The following is a 21,477-nucleotide window of genomic DNA, read 5'->3' on the forward strand; positions in this document are numbered from 1 at the left end:
CCACCATGAAACCCTGGTCTTTTTCTGGAAAGCCGTTTTCTGGCTAGACAGCCCACCACCTATACCACTGTATGGGGTTATTCCATAAGACTTTGTTAAACTCCCTGACATTCCTGCCCACCCATTTTTCCAGTCTGTTTATGTCCTGAATAGCAGCCCTGCCCTCCAGTGCATCAACTGCCCCCAGTCTAGTATTGTCACAACTGCAGTTCTCTATTGCAGATGTAGAAAACTCAGATTTAGTAGCAGACTGGAGGTACAGGGGAAAAGGAGAAAGTCAGATTTGTGAGTGCTCAAGACTAAACATGTCTGAACAATGAAAGGAACTTTTTATCATCAGGGAAAAAACTGCTAGTAATGTCATTAATAAAGAATGTTGTTCAAACTGTATTTGAATGGGGACAAAGTACAAGAGAGTACCTGCTTGCTAAGGTCAGTGCAAAGCAAGATGAGAAAAAGGCTAAAAAGATGTTACCAAGGAGTGTTAAGGAGTTCTTCAGGTACCTTAGCTTTTCTCCCACTCTGGGACCCTATGTGCCATACATACCTGATTGCCTTGCCCCTGCAGCTACTGTTTGCCATATAGTGTTTACAGTGCACTCAGAGGAGCTCAGCTAGAAGCATATTTCTCAGTTTCAGCCTAGTGCCTGCCACTTTGCCTCTCCCATAGCTGATATGTCATCCCTCCATCCTCCAGTCACTTTATGTCACCTTGTATACAAGAAATGATATCCTTGGTGCTTTCAGTTTCATCAGTTGAAAAAAATGAAGCTCTATGAACTGATTAGTCTCCTGTGAGGAAAAGAACTGAGGGTTAAAAACATTCCGTGTTTCCCAGTAGTCAGTATGACAGGGCACAAAATTTCGAACTCTGTTTGAAAGGTACAAATTTTGTCCCTTCAGATGGAAAGTACTGACCAAACGTTTTTTACTGACCAGTGGTTACAAGCAGATTTGGTTCAACTGGGATGAAGCATCACTGGTCATGTTGGAGATGTATGTGAATTAATTGCATTTGATTAAGGCTCTGCGCTTTCCAGTAATTTGGGATTACCTTGCAACTGTTTGTAATTTTACTCTCTTCTAGGATTTTATTTTATTCAGTAAACACAGGGTTTTCTTGCCTGCCACACTTCTTTAGAATATATTGAGCTAAACCTGCCACTTATAATTTCTGCTTTAGTTCATCCACTCCAAACCCTGGATCACATTTTTACTCAAGTCCAGCCTCTCTTTTGTTCCAGGCTGTGGGACTTGCAGCTGTGCCTTCCTTCATCTGGACTGCAGGTTATAATTTCTAGCTATGCTCAGAAGGGAAAAATTAACAGGGGAAACGGCAGCTGCAGCATGGAAAATTGGAGTAGGGAAGGGGCTGAAATTAACCCAAAATTATGAACAGAAGGTTGAAGAGAGAGGGAGTGGGCTTTGTAATTATGTGTTTGAGTGGATGAGGGAGGAGAGAAAGAGACTGGGAATGACCAGAAAGCACAAGCATCTGGAGCTCTCAGTAATCAAAATCTAAACACTACTTTTAACTGTTGACTTTCCAGAAAATTAAATATAAAATCCTTCAAGCTGAACAAAACCTCAAAGATACAGGTTTTCCTATAATAATAATGAAATTTTAAACTAAATCTTATCATGCTGTGTGAGCCTTTGTAATTCTGGACTTGGAAACTGTAAAACCATTCTGTTTACATCCATTCAGGCTAAGCATGAAAACAAGAGAACGATTTCCTTTATGTCCACTTGTTTTTTGCACCAGTCTTCTAGCTCTTACTTCTCTATTACATCAAAAACCAGCTGCTTGTCTTCCCCTCCAAAATTCATCATTACTTCTGTCCAGCTCACCAATGATGTCCTATTCCATTGCAAGAGATAAGCACCTGGCTTGGATCAGTCCATAGATGAGCCTATAATGCCTTCCTCTTAGATTTCTAGCAAGTATTTATATTGTCTTCTGTCTCTACCTCTCATGTTTGGCAGAAGCTGTCTTTAGAACATCTAGACATATAATTCATTGTTCTTCTTGAAATCCTCCTTAAAACTTTCCTTATCTGCACTGTGTTCAAAATCTTGAGATGTCAGTACTGTATACAGATCACTACCTTATATGATGAAAAACTGTTTCCTTATAGTCTTCCTTTCCATTTGTCTTACTCCTCTGTTCACTCTGATTTCTATTAAGTTTTAAGCTGTTTATTGAAGCTTTTTATTCTGTAATTGTACAGAATCTGCCCCAGTGGGGCTGTAGTTCTTGCCTATGGCTTAGATGTTAAATAATTTATATTAAAAAATAATTTGTTCGAAATAACAAACTGTAAAAAAGAACTTTTTGTTACTCTATTTGCTTGATTTTACTGTAACTCTGTACTTTGAGTCCACTAGAGGGAGAATTTCTACTTGTGTTTCCCCAAATGTTTACAGGCATCCCATTTGGTAAATTTTGAGCATTTTCTTACTGCAAGCTTTGAAGCTAGCATCGACTTGACTTACAGCAGATGGTAACTGATATTCATATACCTCTTCAGCATTTATAGATCATTGTCTGTTCTTGGATATTAAGAGAAACATGGATTTGGGGTTTCAAGCACACCTTGTTACTGTCATTTTTTGCTTATTGTTTACGTTGCTTTATTATGTGGTATTTATAGTCCTGAACTTAACTGTCCAAAGTTCTAAGCAATACATCTGAATACAGCTGAATATGAGCTGGCAGTGTGCCCAGGTGGCCAAGAGGGCCAATAGCATCCCGGCTTGTATCAGAAATAGTGTGACCAGCAGGACTAGGGAAGTGACCGTCCCCCTGTACTCGGCACTGGTGAGGCCGCACCTCGAGTACTGTGTTCAGTTTTGGGCCCCTCACTACAAGGACATCGAGGTACTGGAGCATGTCCAAAGAAGGGCAACAAAGCTGGTGAAGGGTCTAGAGAACAAGTCTTATGAGGAGTGGCTGAGGGAACTGGGGGTTTTTTAGTCTGGAGAAAAGGAGGCTGAGGGGAGACCTTACCGCTCTCTACAACTACCTGAAAGGAGGTTGTAGTGAGGTGGGGGTCGGTCTCTTCTCCCAAGTAACAAGCGATAGGACGAGAGGAAACAGCCTCAAGCTGCACCAGGGGAGGTTTAGATTGGATGTTAGGAAAAACTTCTTCACTGAAAGGATTATCAAGCATTGAACAGGCTGCCCAGGGAAGTGGTTGAGTCCCCGTCCCTGGAGGTATTTAAAAGACGAGTAGATGTAGTGCTTAGGGACATGGTTTAGTGGTGGACTTGGCAGTGCTAGGTTAACGGCTGGACTTTTCCAGAGGCCATTTCCTCTCGTCCAAGTGCAGGACCCGGCACTTAGCCTTGTTGAATCTCATACTTGTTTATTTGTACATTATACTCTGGCTTAACCACCATGCTTGGAGGGCCTGGGTTAAGTCTAGTTTGCAAGAGCTATTGTTCCTGCTAGCTTCAGTGTGGTAGGTTGACCCTGGCTGGATGCCAGGTGCCCACCAAAGGAGCTCTATCACTCGCCCTCCTCAGCTGGACAGGGGAGAGAAAAATATAACTAAAGGCTTGTGGGTTGAGATAAGGACAGGGAGATCACTCACCAATTACCATCATGGGCAAAACAGACTCAACTCAGGGAAATTAATTTATTACCAATCAAATCAGAGTAGGGGAATGAGAAAGTAAAAACTAAATCTCAAAACACCTTCCCCCCACCCCTCCCTTCTTCCCGGGCTCAACTTCAGTCCCGATTTATCTACCTCCTCCCCCTGAGCGGCGCAGGGGGACAGGGAATGGGGGTTGCAGTCAGTTCATCACAAGTTGTCTCTGCTGCTCCTTCCTCCTCACACTCTTCCCCTGCTCCAGGGTGGGGTCCCTCCCTCAGGAGACAGTCCTCCATGATCTTCTCCAACCTGAGTCCTTCCCACAGTCTGCAGTTCTTCACGAACTGCTCCAGCGTGGGTCCCCCCGTTGTGGTTTAACCCCAGCTGGCAACTAAGCACCACACAGCTGCTCGCTCACTCCCCCCACCCCAGTGGGATCGGGGAAAGAATTGGAAGGGTGAAAGTCAGAAAAATCGTGAGTTGAGATAAGAACAGTTTAATAATTGAAGTAAAATGAAATAGAATCGTAGTAGTAATAATAATGATAATAATAGAACACAATAATAATATACAAAGCAAGTGACACATGATACAATTGCTCACCACCCGCCGACAATGCCCAGCACGTCCCCGAGCAGTGATCGCTGCCCCCCGGCCAACTCCCCCCAGTTTATATACTGAGCATGACATCATACGGTATGGAATAGCCCTTGGGCCAGTCTGGGTTAGCTGTCCTGGCTGTGCCCCCTCCCAGCTTCTTGTGCACCTGGCAGAGCATGGGAAGCTGAAAAGTCCTTGACTAGTGTAAGCACTACTTAGCAACAACTAAAACATCAGTGTGTTATCAACATTCTTCTCATCCTAAATCCAAAACACAGCACTATACCAACTACTAGGAAGAAAAAATCAACTCTTACCCAGCTGAAACCAGGACACCCCCGCGAGGTCACAAGTCCTGCCAGCAAAACTGCTCCAGCGCGGGCTTCCCACAGGGTCACAGGCTCCTTCGGGCTACATCCACCTGCTCTGGCATGGGGTCCTCCATGGGCTGCAGGTGGATATCTGCTCCACTGTGGACCTCCATGGGCTGCAGGGGGACAGCCTGCCTCACCATGGTCTTCACCAGGGGCTGCAGGGGAATCTCTGCTCAGGTGCCTGGAGCACCTCCTCCCCCTCCTTCTTCTCTGACCTTGGTGTCTGCATAATTGTTTCTCTCACATATTCTCACTCCTCTCTTCCAGCTGCAATTGCGCAGTATTCCATTTAGCAAATAATTTTGAAAGCATATGTCTATATGTCATATGTGTTTTCTCTGACATTTGCATAAAATACTGCTGAAGTCTTTGTGCATGGATTGCAAAATCTTCCTCTTTTTCTTTAGAATGGACTGTGGCCATATTGTAATAAGTAGCTATTTTATCTACTTGTTTTCTTTTATTATCATATACCCAGCGTTCTCTTATCTCTGTTGTTTGTGCACAGAAAAGACAGAACAAAAAATCCAGCAGCTCATTCAGGGGAATCAGCAACTGAACAGTACTTTTTTTTTGTAGAATCATGACAATAATTCCAAACTAATAATAATAATGATAGACTAAATACAATCCCACTTTATTGAATTGCAAGATAAATCTGAGCTGAAATTATGAAAATAGTTTTTATTAGGAGCTTCTCAAGAATAGAAGTGCTCTAAAATTTTAAGTGACAGCAAGTGTTTTGTTGATGGTGGTGAACCTACCATACCCAACTTTGGGCTTACCACAAGCTGTTCTTTCTTTATTCTGTTCTCCTTCTAAAAATATATTTCTAAATGTATGCCTACCTGGCTATTATTTGGAAAGTTGACCTGATTTGGTCATTTAATGCCATTTTAGGTACCATTGTTCTATTAGGTTATTATTGAAAATAAGAGACGGGATCTTAGAATGCTTTACTTAAATCAAATATGCAGAATAAACACAGTAGCCTGTGATTTCCTTGGAATATTTAGAATTGCACGTTTCCTGTACCTTTGTCTATTAGAGAGTTTTATCTATCAGAGGATGCCTGCCATTTCTACGCTAAGTGCAACAAATCCTCTTTTTAGTCACCTATTGCAGTCCCATGGTACCTATGGTCTCCCCATGTAACTATTAGGAAAACGGTCTGATAAACACTACCCTGCACTTGGAAAATCCATTAATAGCATATCAGCTCTTTGAGAATGTGACAATTGGCAGATATTAAAACAATACTGTGAACTTTGCTGGTACATAACATTTTATTAAGAGTTCCTGTCACCTATCAATTTCTTCTTCTTCTATCCTTATTTTCTTCCTTGACTGCTGTGCTCCTCAATTCATGCATTAACCTGTCTTCCCAAGTAAGAATCATAGCATCATCCAAGATTCTTATTTTCTATCTTATCTAGAATTAGGACTTTCCTGAATCACACTATATCCTCAATATTCTGTTGTTTGCTTCAGGAAATTAAACCATGATATAGAACCTATTCTTCATAACCACCTCTGTCTTCTTTTCTCTCCACTTCTACACCATTCTCAGGTGCTCTAGTACTTCAGCATGGTCTGACCTCACAGCTGGTCCTGCTTTGACCAGAAAAGTGGACTTGATAACCTGAGGTCATTACCAACCTGAATTCTCCTATGACCCTGTGATACTGATCTGCTTGCTTTCAAAGAAGCAACGTGTTGGAGGGTTGTTCTTTTGATTACATTCCTATGTGTCTGGAATTCTCTACTTGGTCCTAAGTAAGATATTTTAATAACTTTTCCATTTCATATTTTATGTGAAAGAGTTCTTTTGCTCCTTGTGAGTGACTCCATTTATGCTCTAATAAGAAAAAGTATGTTAAAGGTAATTTAAAATAGTCAGTTGCATAATATATTTTATATTTTGATTAGTAGTTGTAACTTTATCATACTCTGCGTTCAAAGTAGTTGTAACACAAAAATTACTTTTTAATCCTTGTTTAGTCTCTTTTATGTGAGATCCAATGCACATTTAATCTTGCACAGTATTACCTGCAGAACCTATTAGTTTATTCTTGTCTGTATGCTGTAGCTGTTTCTAGTCTTCATGATTCACAGAAATGTGAGCACTTTAGGCCTGTAATATTTAAGTTCATTTATCATAAGGAGCATATTTCATAACAGATTATGAAAAGTACAAGAACTGAATGCTTGAATTTAATTTTTTAATATCTTTAAGTGGTGACTGGAAGAGAATAGAAGCTACTGGCACTTCTAGATTTTTGTAATACTGAATTTCTGTTATAAGGAGATTCTAGTTCTCTGCTTTTGTCCTGAGCCTTAAGATGATTTAGGTAAATGTATAGTACATGGGATTAAATCTGATCTTGATATAACTTTTACCTATGCAGCTGTGACTAAGCAAAACCTGCAAAATCAGATTTAACTGTGAGTACATTAAATTAGAATATGTAATCAGAAAGTGAATCAAATGCACTTAGGGACATACATTATAGACATGCTTAAAGCACTATCGGTATTACCTTTTGGAATCATAGAATCATAGAATATCTCAAGTTGGAAGGGATCCATAAGGATCATTGAGTCCAACTCCCTGCTCCTTGCAGGACTACCTAACACTAAACCATATGATTAAGAGTGTCATCCAGACACTCCTTGAACTCTGACAGGCTTGGTGCCGTGACCACTTCCATGGGGATCCTGTTCCAGTGATCGCCCACCCTCTCAGTGAAGAACCTTTTCCTAATGTCCTATCTGAACTTCCCTGACGCAGCTTCATTCCATTTTCTCGTGTCCTATCGCTGGTCACCAGAGAGAGGAGATCAGCACCTCCCCCTCCGCTGCCCCCCTCGAAGAAGTTGTAGACTGCGATGAGGTCACCCCTCAGCCTTCTCTTCTCCAAGCTGAACAAACCGAGTGACCTCAGCTGCTCCTCGTAAGTCTTGCCGTCGAGGCCTTTCACCATCTTGGTCACCTTCCTCTGGACACACTCTAATAGTTTGATGTCCTTCTTATATTGAGGCGCCCAAAACTGCACACAGTACTCGAGGTGGGGCCGCACCAGTGCAGCATAGAGTGGGACAATCGCCTCCCTCGACCAGCTAGTTATGCTGTGCTTGATACGTCCCGGGACACAGTTGGCCCTTCTGGTGCACTGTTGACTCCTATTCAACTTGCCATCAACCCAAACCCCCAGATCTCTTTCTGTGGGGCTGCTCTCCAGCCTCTCGTCCTTCCAATTTGTATGTATAACCAGGATTACCCCATCCCAGGTGGAGAATCCGGCACTTGCCTTTGTTAAATTTCATATGGTTGGTGATTGTCCCAGGGGGACCCACACTGGAGCGGTCTGTTCCTGAAAGACTGCACCCTGTGGAAAGGACCCATGCTGGAGCAGTTTGTGAAGAACTGCAGCCCGTGGGAAGGACTCATGTTGGAGAAGATCGTGGAGGACTGTCTCCTGAGGGAGGGACCCCACGCTGGAGCAGGGGAAGAGTGTGAGGAGTCCTCCTCCTGAGGAGGAAGGAGTGGCAGAGACAATCTGTGATGAACTGACTGCAACCCTCATTCCTCGTCCCCCTGTGCCACTGAGGGGGAGGAGGAGGCAGAGAAATCGGGAGTGAAGTTGAGCCCGGGAAGAAGGTGTTTTGAGATTTAGTTTTTACTTTCTCATTCCCCTACTCTGATTTGATTGGCAATAAATTAAACATTTCCCCAAGTCGAGTCTGTTTTGCCCGTGACGGTAATTGGTGAGTGATCTCCCTGTCCTTATCTTGTCCCATGAACCTTTTGTTATATTTTTCTCTCCCCTGTCCAGCTGAGGAGGGGGAGTGATAGAGCAGCTTTGGTGGGCACCTGGCATCCAGTCAAGGTCAAACCCACCACAACTTCTGACACTTTGGAATTTCCTGCTCCTGTGCTCTTAAGTGATGGCTCTTAAAAAGCGACCAGCATTCATGTACCCCAATACCTTCAAAAGCAGATTCCCAGGGGACCTTACAAACTAGCTCCTTCAGCAGCCCAAAGTCTGCTCTCCCCATATCCAGGGTCAAAGTTTTGCTGATGGTTTTTCTCCTATCACCAACGATCTGAAACTCAACTACTTCGTGGTCACTGTGACCAAGACAGCCGTCAATCACCACTTCACCCACGAGTCACTCTCTGTTTACAAACAACAAATCTAGGAGGGCACCTTTCCTAGTTGGCTCCTTTAGTACCTGCACCAAGAAGTTATCTTCAACATGCTTCAGAAATTTCCTGGACCTGTTTGTGTCCACTGTATGATATTCCCAGTTGATGTCTGGGAAGTTAAAATCACCCATAAGGACAAGGGCAGCTGATCTAGAGATATCCCTTAATTCCTTATAGAATAATTCATCGGTGTCATCATCCTGGCTGGGTGGTCGATAGTAGACTCCCACAACAACATCCACTTTATTTGCTTTCCCCTTCATCCTTACCCAGAGGCTCTCAACTGTGTCGTCACCAGCTGTAAGCGCCATACAGTCCAACCCCTTCCTTACATACAGCGCCACCCCCCCCCGCCTTATCTGTCCTGCCTATCCCCCCTATAACCATCCATCATGGCACCCCAGTCACAGGACTCATCCCACCAGGTTTTGCTTATGCCAATGATGTTGTAGCTCTGGGACTGGGCCAAAGCTTCTAGCGCCTCTTGCTTATTCCTCATGCTGCATGCATTAGTATAAAGACACTTCAAATGTGCTCCAGTATACTCAGCACATCGTGGAGCAGACTGAAGGACCTTGACTGAAGGACCTCGACTGAAGGACCTCGACTGAAGGACCTCGACTGAAGGACCTCGCTAGCACACTGTCCCTCAAACTTCAAATCTAGTTTAAAGCTCTTTCAATGAGCCCTGCTAACTCCTGTGCAAAGATCCTTTTCCCTTTTTGAGATAGGTGTACCCCGTCTGTTGCCAGCAGGCCTGGTGTCGTGTACACCGACCCATGATCAAAAAACCCAAAATTCTGCCAGTGATACCAGTCACGGAGCCAGGCATTCATCTGCTGGCTCTTCCTGTTTCTTCTCTCATCATTCCCTGCAACTGGAAGGATAGAGGAGAACACTACTCGTGCTCCTGATCCCTTAACCAGTTGTCCCAAGGCCCTGAAGTCTCTTTTGATTGCCCTTGGACTTCTTATTGCAACTTCATCACTGCCTACATGAAAAAGCAATAATGGATAATAATCTGAAGGCTGTACCAGGGTAAGAAGCTTTCTCTTCGCATCTTTAACCCAGGCCCCAGGGAGGCAGCAGACTTCCCTAAGAAGTGGGTCAGGTCAGCATATTGGGCCTTCTGTTCCCCTCAGGAGAGAGTCTCCTATGATAATCACCCATCTTTTTTTCTTTATGGAAGTGGTTTTGACGCAGGGTGTAGGCCGACTTAACCTTGACGACACCTCCAACCTGGATCAGCCATCGTCCTCATCATTGTTCAGTTCCACTTGCAGAGCCTCATACCTATTATGCAAGGGCACCTGGGAAGGTGGGGTAGTCACGGAGGAGATGCGCCTGCTGTGCTGGGCAGGAACTTGTCACCATTCCCCCTATCCCTTAAGTCACCGCGTTCTTCTGGGTGGAAATGTGATATGTATGAGATCTCAAATGTTCTTATTTTGAAAGAAGCAGTAAATATTTTTTTGGTGGAATTTCACAACCCACTTTCAGTGATCTCATTTAACTAGTAGGACTGGGGAAGAGCCCAGAAAATTAACTCACCTGTAAAACACATTTAAAAATACTTTTTTCATAATCTTGATTAAAAACCCTACAGTGATTTTTGGAATTGTACCTTATGCTTTCCTTTCTTAGCGTGTGTGCAAAACACATATTGTGTTTTTTACCTGGAGAGTTTTTTTCAAAGGAGTAGCTGACAATGTTTTCCAGTTTTAATAATAATTGTGGTGATTTTTGTAGGAAAATTAGATATGTCTTTATCAAAAGACAGTCAAGTAGGGCTTTTCCTTAATGAATCATTATCTTTATAGCAAAAAATATATATTGTACTTTATTGTCTTTTTTTAATGTGTGTCTAGGGGAACTAGAAATGATAATTTTTGTCTTATGGAATAGTTTTCTTTCAAGGTTTTATTTTAGCACCTGGGTAGGCTACCTCATGCTACTGCCCTTTTTCTGCCTTGTCTTCTTCCCAGTCCTGACTGTAAGATAAGCATTTTGTCTAAATCACATAGTGGTTATTCAATATTGCTGGAAGCTAGACCTCTGCTTCTTATTACAGTGAAGGCTGTTCATGTTTCTAGTCTATAATAAAATCAGTCCCAAAGGCTTTCATTTAACTTCATGCGCATGCTTGAGAGTTTTCATAGTACATATAAGTGTCAGGCACTGACATAGATTGGCTCAACAGATTCTTAAATAATTTATATTGTGAGACTGTTTATAGTAATTAAAAGTATTAGTCTGTGGTTTGTTGGGGAATTTTTATGGTACCTCTAGAGGCAAATTAAACACATGTTTGTGCTTAAATATAAAAGAAAAAATTAATGAACAATGCATTGGGCAGAGTCCTACTGCAATAAATGGTTCTACAAGGAGTCTGCAAAGATGCATCACGAGCAGATTCATTATATACTCTTGCACCAGCACCAATCCCCAGAGTGGTTGCATGGGGCACCTCAGCTGGCCCTGGGTCCATCCCCCAGCCCAGCTCTGCTGCCCAAAGGTGGCCCAAAGGTGGCCCAAAGGTGGCCCCTGAGCTTGGGCCCCTGAGCCATTCCAGGATGGCTACAAGACAATGCTGAGGCTGTTTCTTATCTCATCACCCAGGGAAACTTCACTCCCTTGCAAGGAGTGTTCTGTCTCTGGCATTCCTGCTTCCAGCTAGTTTAACCCCTTCTGCAGCTGGGCCTTCCATGCCAGATCATTCCTCGGTCATAAATTACCACTGCTGAGCAGTTACAATTTGAATTTCCACATGCTCAAAATCTGAAGGGAAGATCTCATTTAGTATTTTGTTTTTGAGGAGGAGGAAGATGCAAGCATATGTTAAAATAAGGTATCTGGGGGAATGGAACATCTACATTCAGAAATTTAACCCATTAACCAAGTAAGGAAAAGCATTTTAGTTAGCTATTAATGCAAATGGTGCTACTTTATAATGACCGAGTTCAGTTTTCCTGTTAAAAGGCCTTATCCTGCTGTTCTATACGCATTGCATATTACCTCTTTGAATATGTGGCAAACCCACTCAATACCTGTAATGCAGGTTGTCAAGCTAATGGTCCTTGTTGACTTAGTTCTAATATTTTTGAGAATATAGGAAATAAAACTGTCAGTCTGTGGACTAATACTTTCCTATTTTATAATTATCTTTGTAATGCAGTGCAACTTAAAGCATGATCCTGAACCCACTGTAATCAATGTTAATGGTCTTGTTGACATCTTTGAGTCATTGATCTCCAAATGATCGATCTGTCTAATTTTGTAAAACCACTGCAGCTATCTGAAGACCATACTTTGGAATAGACATCAGATGGCAGTATTTCATAGCATAAAAGAACCTAGGTCTCATTATACAGACTGTATTGTTTGAAAAAAATTATTTGACTCATGGAATCACTAGTGTTTTTTAGTAAATAAGAAAGAATAATAGACTAATAGAGAAGTGATATTTTTGTTCTTCATAGATATAAACATTTTCATATGTCATGCTTTTATTTTGTCTGCTTTTTGAGGAGCAGTGCTGTGTGTACTACTTTTCCAATGGAAAAGGAGCAGAAGCAGATATCATGTTAGTTATGATTTAATCCAATTCTTTTTCTATCCATGGATTAACATTTCATTTCCAGTTTAAATTTTGTTCTTAATAAGACATAGTTTAAAATGTTGGTTTTGTAGTTTTAGTCATATCTGCGTTTTAGTCTATATTTGGTCAGTGTTAGCTTTCACACACTGATTAAATCTTCTATAAAATTTTAGAAGAATACAGGAAAACATAATGCACAGTGATTTCTGCATTCTGTGGTGTTGTCTGATATTGAATTAAATTTGTAAATACATTGTTATCAAATTTCACATATGACGCAGTACAGTTAAACTTGCCTATGTAATGTGGCTGACACCTGATAGCAACGTCATTCTTAATGTAAGTAGACCTTTCAGTTGACGTTCCACTCCTGTCAGCATCATGATGTTCCCTTTATAATTCTCATCAGGAATTGTGGCTTTGGTGCTAAGTACAAAGGTGATTCCTCTCCACTGTGACAGAAGGCTGCTTTTGCAGGATTTCCGATTTTGCCATAAGACAGAAAACAGTATTTGCCTTTCACACCTGGTTATGTAATTGTGGTCAAACACCCTTCACCCCATTGAAAGTCTGGACACTGTGTGCTTCTAAAAGGAAATTCTTATTCACAAAGGAAAGCTGGATTGTAAGACAAAGTAAAAGAGGAAACATGTATTGCACCAACAAAAATGATACGTAACCGATGTTCTGACATTAAAAAGAAATCTCTCAGAAAATGGTGATGGTTTGTTCCTGTAGGATGAACAGGAAGTATGGTTATAACTGAAAAGATTGTTGTTACTGTCAAAAGTTAATGTACCAAGCTTAAGCAAATATTAGCCTTTCACCAGTTATTACAGGTCTTTGTCCGCTATCAGTTATGAACAAAACTGAACATGTTTATAAAAATTTTGTCTTTCAGAATAGCTGAAGTGAGTTATTTTAATTAAAAAAATAAAAAAATAAATCTCAAGATTGATTAAAAAAGGTTTTGTTGGCTCAGAAAACTCCACCAATATCTTGTTTGCATAATGCCATGAAAAAGATATTCTAAAAATTAATTTTAATAGCAGTATGTATTGATCAAATGCAAGTACTTTTGCCTTTTTATATTTTAGAGGTTCTCTTTTAATATCTTTAGATAGTTTGTTTCCCCACCAGCTGTGAACAGAAAAAAGGCACTTCCCTAGTTCAAGTAGTGGTCATGATATGACGATATACTGAATTAAGAACATCTCATTAAACAGATACCAGTAGCTGTCATAGTCTGATTTCAGTTTGCGTGCAGATCTTAACCTATTGTTTCATTTGTATTTCTGTAAAATGTAGCAAGTATTAGCCTTTCCTAAATCATTTGAAAACTGGTTGTGATAAACTGACTTGGGGGTGGGGGGTGGAGAAGGCAGAACCTAAACCCTTTTACATTATTTAATTGTAGTATTTGCTAGTTAGCTTAAGAGGTAAAAGTTTGTAATCTTCATTTGTAAATGGGGACTACAAAGATAAATACTGTAGATCCTGGAAAAAACAGAAGAGGTTATTCAGCAGTCCCCCTTCCTTTCAGCCTTCCTGAAGGTTCAGGAATAAGCAAACGGAAAGAATAACCAAACAAAATGAGCACGTATCTGATGTTTAAGCCCTCCTCTAGTGCTTTTTATGTATGTAACCAGAAATCACTCAAGCAGCTGTAGCATGTTAGTTCCAAAAGTTTAACAGGCAGTTTTATAGCTCTGACAAAGGCTGTGCTAAAGCAGTTTCTTCTTCCCATGCTCACTTGCTATGATAGCTAATAAGTGATCTTTGGCAGCAGGGCTGTGAGAGGAGTGGTAATGTTTAATAGATTTCTGTGGAGGAGTTAGCTTGCTTTTCCTTTGTAGATTGTTATCTATAGAGACTCTGAGGGCAGGTGACACTATGTTGAAAACAGAATAGGCCAAACTGGAGTTGGAGCTCTGCACAGTTCTTTGGGACTGATTAAGAAAGGAAATATTTTAAGCAGTCAAGCCAATATTTGATTGTATTAGACCTTAATAACAAACTTCCTTGGGAAACATGGCTCAGCAGACAAGTCCAGACACTTTGACTGTTCCTGAAGTGGATAATATACATTGTCAAAATCCATGGTTAAATGAAGATCTTGTGAAGACCCTGAGGCAAAGCCTGTTGCAACATGAAAAGTCCAGGACATCTAGGAAATCTTCATCTGTTTCTCCCCGGCTGTCTCCAATTATTTCTTCTCGAAACTCTCCAAGACTTTTATACAGGATGCTTCTGAATAGCAACATACCAAAACAGCAGCGTTGCACTGTGGCACATACCTGGTAAGCACTGAGCAGGTTGTCATGAAATGTCAGATTCACTTTTCTTCACAGAGCATTTCTCTCCTTGGTGTCAATGCCTATATTTGTTGGTTTGATCTCAGCATGAATCTGTCTGGTTGAAAGAGGCAGTACTAATTTGTGACTCAAGTTAATTTCAGACCTGAAGTTTAAATACTAATTTATATAAAGTAAGAAAACATATATTTGCTTGCACAAAAGCTACTTTATTTCCTCTGATTTCTTAGGTAATAATCCCTTTCTTCCCCTCCTCCAGAAATAAAAATTGGAGTCTTAGGAAAGAAAAGTACTTATCTCATTCTGTCCTTTTCAGGCCAGAGTGAGTAGGCAGAATTTTTTTTAAAATGTCTTTTAAATATATCTTATTTATTTATTTATTTATTGCCAATTTATGACCCCTCTTGCCCCTAAGCAGAAAAGCACAAATTTGTTTATCTGTTAACAGCGCTCAAATTAAGAAGGGCATCATAGAGAAGAATGGTGGGAATAGATATTGTATATGAAATAGTGATTTTTATTAAAGCAATTGCTAGAATAAACAGAGGAAAGATGGCAAGGGAACCCCTTGTTAATTGATTCTCTAGTACTACTTTTTTTTGTAACTTGATCATTTCTTAGTCGTGTGTTTGTGATCAAATCTATAAAAGACATTTGTTTTGTTGCATCCATCTTCTGTAAAACAGCAGCATAATTTCATTACTTAATTTATTCTTTTTCAAATGTTACATATGAGATTATCATAACTCAGTAATACCTTCCTGTTTGCTTTGATGGTCCTGAGATCTTGATGTGTTCTGGTTTTCTTTGTGAGATTTTTTTCCCCATTATTTTTCAAATAAAAATGTAATATAAAGAAAGGAGGGCAATGAAATATGTTCAAAGAAAGTAAGTGTCCAATTGGAATCTCCCTAAGAGTAACTTGTACCCATTAGCCCTTGTCCTCACCATGTGACTCCTTGTAAAAAGGGAGTCTCCATCTTCTTTGTAGCTCCCCTTTAAGTACTGGTACATGGTGATGAGATCACCTCTAAGCCTCCTTTTCTCAAGGCTGAACAAGCCCAGCTCTCTCAGCCTATCCTCATATGGCAGGCTTCCCAGACCCTTGATCATCTTGGTGGCCCCTTCCCTGGACCCCCTCCAGCCTGTCCACATCTTTTTTGTATAACGGGGACCAGAACTGTACACAGTATTCCAGGTGTGGCCTGACAAGCGCCGAGTAGAGTGGGATAATGACTTCTTTATCTCTGCTGGTGATGCCCTTTTTGATGCAGCCCAGCATCCTATTGGCCTTCTTGGATGCAGCAGCACACTGTTCACTCATGTTGAGCTTCCTGTCCACCAGGACCCCCGGGTCCCTTTCCACAGAGCTGCTCTCTAGCCAGGTGGATCCCAGTCTGAGCTGCACTCCTGGATTATGTTTTCCCAGGTGCAAGACCTTACACTTGTGCTTGGGTTTTTTCCCAAATATGTGAAATACTGGTCCTGTGAAATACTGGGCCTATAAAATACTGTTGTTGAACAATTCATAGTTATTTCTAAATGATTTGTAAGACTGGCTTATCTTAGCAGCAGGTTTTTTTCAGCAAGTAAAGAGCCAAGCAGAGAGTTAGAATAAATAACCTGAGAACCTGCAAAGAAGAATAGTATTTCAGAAGTGAAGTAGGAGGAGAAAAAACACTAATCTTGAGTAATATTATATGTGATCAGACTTGCAGGCATATGAACGGAAGCAGAAGCGATACTATGTGCTTCCAAAATTTATTTGTTGCCAAATCCCTTCTAGTCCGTAGCTACTGATATGTCTTCACTTGGTTATCTATTTAGAAAACTGAGATGCTGTGTGATAGACATGTAGTTTCTAGATGCTTTGGCTATATAGGCAGTATAGTGGTTTTAATTCCATATCCATATAATCTATTTTAGGCAGTTCATAGAAAAAAATGAGCTTTTGAAAATGGAATAGTTGTAAGCTTGCTCCAAAATGTTGTATTATGGAGGATCCATTCTGGTTTGAGTGCATATAGTTTGTTCCACAATAGTTATGGCCTTTTCTGTAAGTGCTCTAATTTTCTTATATTTCTAATTTAATCTGTTTTGTACTTTAAGAACAGTAGTTGAATTCTTTGTGTATACATCTTTCTTTAGTCCATTGTTCACACAGGCATTAAAAATTTTAATAACATGATCTTATTCAATCCAACAATAATTAGAAAGCCATTCATGTAATATTTCAGTCCTTTCTGACTTTGCAAATTACCACCAGTTTTTAGAATTTTAGTATTTTCTTATGTTTTTCTTATGATTATAATTTTATGTATATATGTAGCATAAGAACTAAATGTATAACGCTAAAGATATTGCTGTGTCTTGCAGTGCTGCCAAATACAGCCACTGCAAATTCAGTGTACTAGAAAACCTCATTTAGATTGCACCTAACAACTCCTTGATTTCCAGGCTCCAAAATGGCATTCAGATACAGTCAAGAAGTAGGTGGTAGGCTGATGAATTGTTCTGGTGACACAGTTCTTCCCCCTTTCTTTCATAAGGCCCATAGCTCTCCCCCGTAATGATTTAGGATGTAGAACCGTTGACACCAAAATGCATTTGCTTTATCATGTGACTATTATCCTTTCACATGAATAATTGTGTTAACATTTTTAGTCATATAGCAGGAATATTTGGTCTTGTAGGGACTGCATAAATTGTCAAAATGCTTTCATTTTTTTATGTGATGAGGTATCCAATCATAGGATGCAATGTTCACATACATGTTCATTTACACAGTGGGGCAATGGTATATTATGTAAAAGGCATATAACTACTTCTGATTAAAAAAGGTGATGTGGTATGTAAGCCTTTAACACCTCTGTAAGAAACTCTATGGTTCTTCTTTCCAGAAAAGTTGAACTGTTGTGTCTTCTGAAAACCATGTCTTGCATAAAAATTGTCATGAAAATTGTACACAAACTGGGTCATTTACTAGGAGTACTTAAGAAACTGATGGAGCCATTTACTTAAATCTGTTCTCTCTGTATCAGTTGTGTTTAGGAAGGCACAACTTAAAAAATTGGTTATTTTTTTAATTTGTTTTTAATAGGAGATTTCCATGCCTATGTTCAGAAAGGTGATTATATAACTCGATTTTGCTTACAAGAGTATAATGGAATATTTGCTAATAGTTCTTTCAACTCAGAGTTCATCACTAACCATTAGCCTCAGACATTTTGAGTCCTTCTCTCCTTCATCCTTCCCCCAGCTGTAACTCTGAATTAATTCTAACAGTTGAAAGATAAACTTCCAGATTACTAATTTTAGAGAGGAAAAAATACAGCATTGAATGAGGTTTTAAGTAATAGAGTTGCATGGGATCTTCATTTTTGTTTCAGAGAGTGTTACAGCTAGTCTTGCCTATAACTGGGAAATTAAAACTACTTAAGTAATTTTGAACTTTTAGTCTGGATCGCTGTCAGTCTATAGACTATGTCAGTCTACAGTCTATAGGAAACAACCATAACTGAAAAGAAACAAGTGTTTCAAAGCTTCATGGCCAGGAATTCAAATATACTCTAGCCAAAACCAATTCACGTTCTTCAGAAATCTGCATTATATGTCTTACTGTAAAAGTAATCATAATGCTTTAAGATATGGTCAATATAATGATGCGGCAGCACATATTACAACCAGACACAGACAAAATAAATTAACTCCTCTGGTATGTGCTTGACAAATTCATTTTCTGGATTGTCTTGGTTGGCTTTTCGTATGCCTTTTCTAAGCCGCCTATCCCCAGTGCAGTTTGGCAGGAGAGATCATTAGTGTGGGATCATACATGCTGGGATTTGTGAGAAGAGAGGGCCTTCAATTACAGGGAAGGAGACTTGTCGGTTCCCCAGCTGTGTGAACAGCCAGTGTGTGTGATGCATGTCTAAAGGTCTGTGGAAGGATGTTTAGATACTTTAAATTATACAGCTTTAGTAACTCATGGAAAGTCAGCTTTCCTTTATTTTCCATGAAAAATTCCTTCCTGTAAGAAAGGAAGGAGAAGCAAGAAGCATGGATAGTAAGGTCAGTGCAACATAGCAACTAAATTGTATTTATTTAATTGGAAGTATGAAGTCATGGCATGTATGTGCTTGATTTTTTTGGCCTTTATTATTTGTTGCCTTAATGTTTCTCAGTGAACGCAAAATGTTCAAACAGTTTTTCTCCGCTGTATATAACTTTGGACAGAATATTTGCTGCCTTTCTGATTTATTTGTGTGTGTGTGCATATTCAGATACAGCAAGTAATGATATATGACATTTTTTTTCATTATATAAATTGAGTTTGTTATTCATGGGTCCATTGTTAGTCTTCCCCTTTGATATCTGTCCCCTCTCCAGCTCTTCTGGGGTTCATTTAGTACTTTTTGATGTTCAGGGGTTTTATGTTTTTGCTCGTTAGACTTTTTTTATTTTTAACATGCATCCCCAAACCTAACCATTTAATATGATTACTGACTGTAAGAATACAAGTATGTGCTCAGTTATATAGAGTACTTTCATGTGAATTCAGCCAGCCTTTGTTCCCACCCAAAGTAAATAGTTTTACATTGACTTTGGCACTTGGATATGAAAATGATAGATGCCTTAGAGTTTAGATAAATATGGGTAAGGTGTGCCATTTTAAGTTTCAGGAATGTAACTGACATAAGGGTACTGATAAACTCAGGTCTTTGTTTATTTTTATTGCACAATATCTTTTCATGCACTTTTAGCACTAATTCCGAAAAACAACAAAACCTCAAGTATTAGTTATAAATATGTTGCTCTTCTGCAATCTACCTAACTTTATGTGGTTCTATACTACCTGATTCAGTGTATTTATGCTGAAACCATACTAAACTATACTGAAGCTATACCAAACTGAAAGTATATACTTTTTCTCACTACATCTTCTTCCAATTTTCAAGATATGTTTTCTTCAAAAAGACTTTTAATGCGTGTCTATGTTTTCCTTTCCTTCACTACTCTGCTTCTCAGGGAACTAAAGTAATTACAATTTGGTGCATGAAAAGCATTTCAAAAGGAAGATCCATCAAAGCAGAGTAGGATGATAACTATGCTAAGAACATTAGGAAAGGATAAGGTTCATAAACAATGTATACTCTATACTAACAGCTGAAAGGTTCTAGAGAGTTGTGCAGAGTAGATCAAACTTCAGTGGAAAAAACTTTGTGTGTTATGGAAGAATATTTCAAAGAGAAGCCAGATTGCAGCATATTTTCCTGATTTAATTAGATGCATGTACTCATGAAATTAAAAGCAGTGTTTAATCAGATTACAGATGCAACAAAATTTAATTAACAATAACATCCTTTTGGAACTATTAAAATAAAATTTAGAGTTTAAGAAGAGAAGATTATTTGAATAAGATGAAGATGAGTTGCACATTTGCATATGTGACCTTATTTGTTTCTGTTGAATTAAGAAAACAAAGCAGTATTGGGGGGGGGGGTGCCTCAAATCCAGTTTGTTTGAGTGTCTTCTACTAATTCCTTGTTTTTTCTCACACTTTCTAAATCAGCTGACCAAATATTATATAAGGTTTTAGTCAAGGTAACAACCAACATATTACAGAGGACTCTTCCATTGGTTTTCAGACTTTTTAGATTGGGTTACCTTACTCCTTTTCTGGAATAGTATGGGATCCTCTCTGCATATAATGTGAAGATATTCATAATAGATGCATAAATTATTCCCAGGAAATAATTTAATTTGTAATATTGTCACAGAGACATACTACAAATATGTAAGATAACCCAATCCACATATCCAGTCTTTTCTTGAAATTCTGTTAGGTAAAGAGGGGCATGCTTGTGTGTATGTTTGTATGCAAATAGGAAACAGGATTGCAAAAACAGCATGTGTATTTGATGGGATCCGGGCACACATATGCATGATTTAATGGGGCAGAGGCAAGGAATGAGCTAGGGGAACACGATGCTGTCTAGTATCTACAGAGTGGCTTGCAATAAGCTGAGGATGCTGCACAATGGTGTTAACTACTGACAAGTTAATTTAGAATCATAGAATCACAGAATCATTTAGGTTGGAAAAGACCTTTAAGATCATCAAGTCCAACCGTTAACCTAGCACTGCCAAGTCCACCACTAAACCGTGTCCCTAAGCGCCATGTCTACACGTCTTTTAAATACCTCCAGGGATGGGGACTCGGCCACTTCCCTGGGCAGACTGTTCCAATGCTTGAATTTACCAGAGAGAAATAATACTGTTTCTCCACAGCTCAAACTTGAGGAGAGACAGATAGGGACAAAATTAATCTCCCCATATAGAAGGAAGAGGCAAAGACACATTGTCCCAAATGGGAGTCATGTTAGAGCAGAGCTCCTGGTATCAGAAAGGAAACCCAAAACCACTTCAGAAAGATCCACGAACAATCAAAGGCTAAATTATAAGTCTTTATTGTACAGGAACAAATAAATGAGTAAGGAAGAACAATATGAAGGAGAAAGAACAATACATTTGTCTGGCTAGATTTGCTAGTACAAGATTTTTCTTTTATAGCAGTACCTGTTACATTTTCTTTTGGAAGGAAAGGAGAGATGCATCTCAACCATTTTCATTGAGCCTTTCTGTCTTGTAGATCTGGTACTTCTTCATAAGTTTTAATAGCTGAAGTGATTTGCCGAAGTCATGGTATTGTCTGATCTATTGTCTTTAATGGTGTGTTCTGTGTTGGACATTATTTAGGAGAAATTCTGAATAATTTAGGAGAA

General features: G+C 39.7%; 1 protein-coding gene across 1 annotated transcript in view; it reads left to right on the forward strand.

The window, feature by feature from the left end:
• Positions 1–14,411: 14,411 nt before the first annotated feature.
• LOC104011386 (3',5'-cyclic-AMP phosphodiesterase 4D) overlaps positions 14,412–21,477 on the forward strand; it is a 407,679-nt gene continuing 400,613 nt past the window's right edge. Inside the window, exon 1 of the mRNA XM_087762403.1 lies at positions 14,412–14,680. Coding sequence (XP_087618529.1) covers positions 14,412–14,680 — 269 coding nt within the window. The remainder of the gene's footprint in view (positions 14,681–21,477) is intronic.

This window comes from Nipponia nippon, unplaced genomic scaffold (genome assembly GCF_047370975.1).
Source record: "Nipponia nippon isolate SJK-2023a ecotype South Korea unplaced genomic scaffold, ASM4737097v1 scaffold_26, whole genome shotgun sequence".
Classification (NCBI taxonomy): domain Eukaryota; kingdom Metazoa; phylum Chordata; class Aves; order Pelecaniformes; family Threskiornithidae; genus Nipponia; species Nipponia nippon.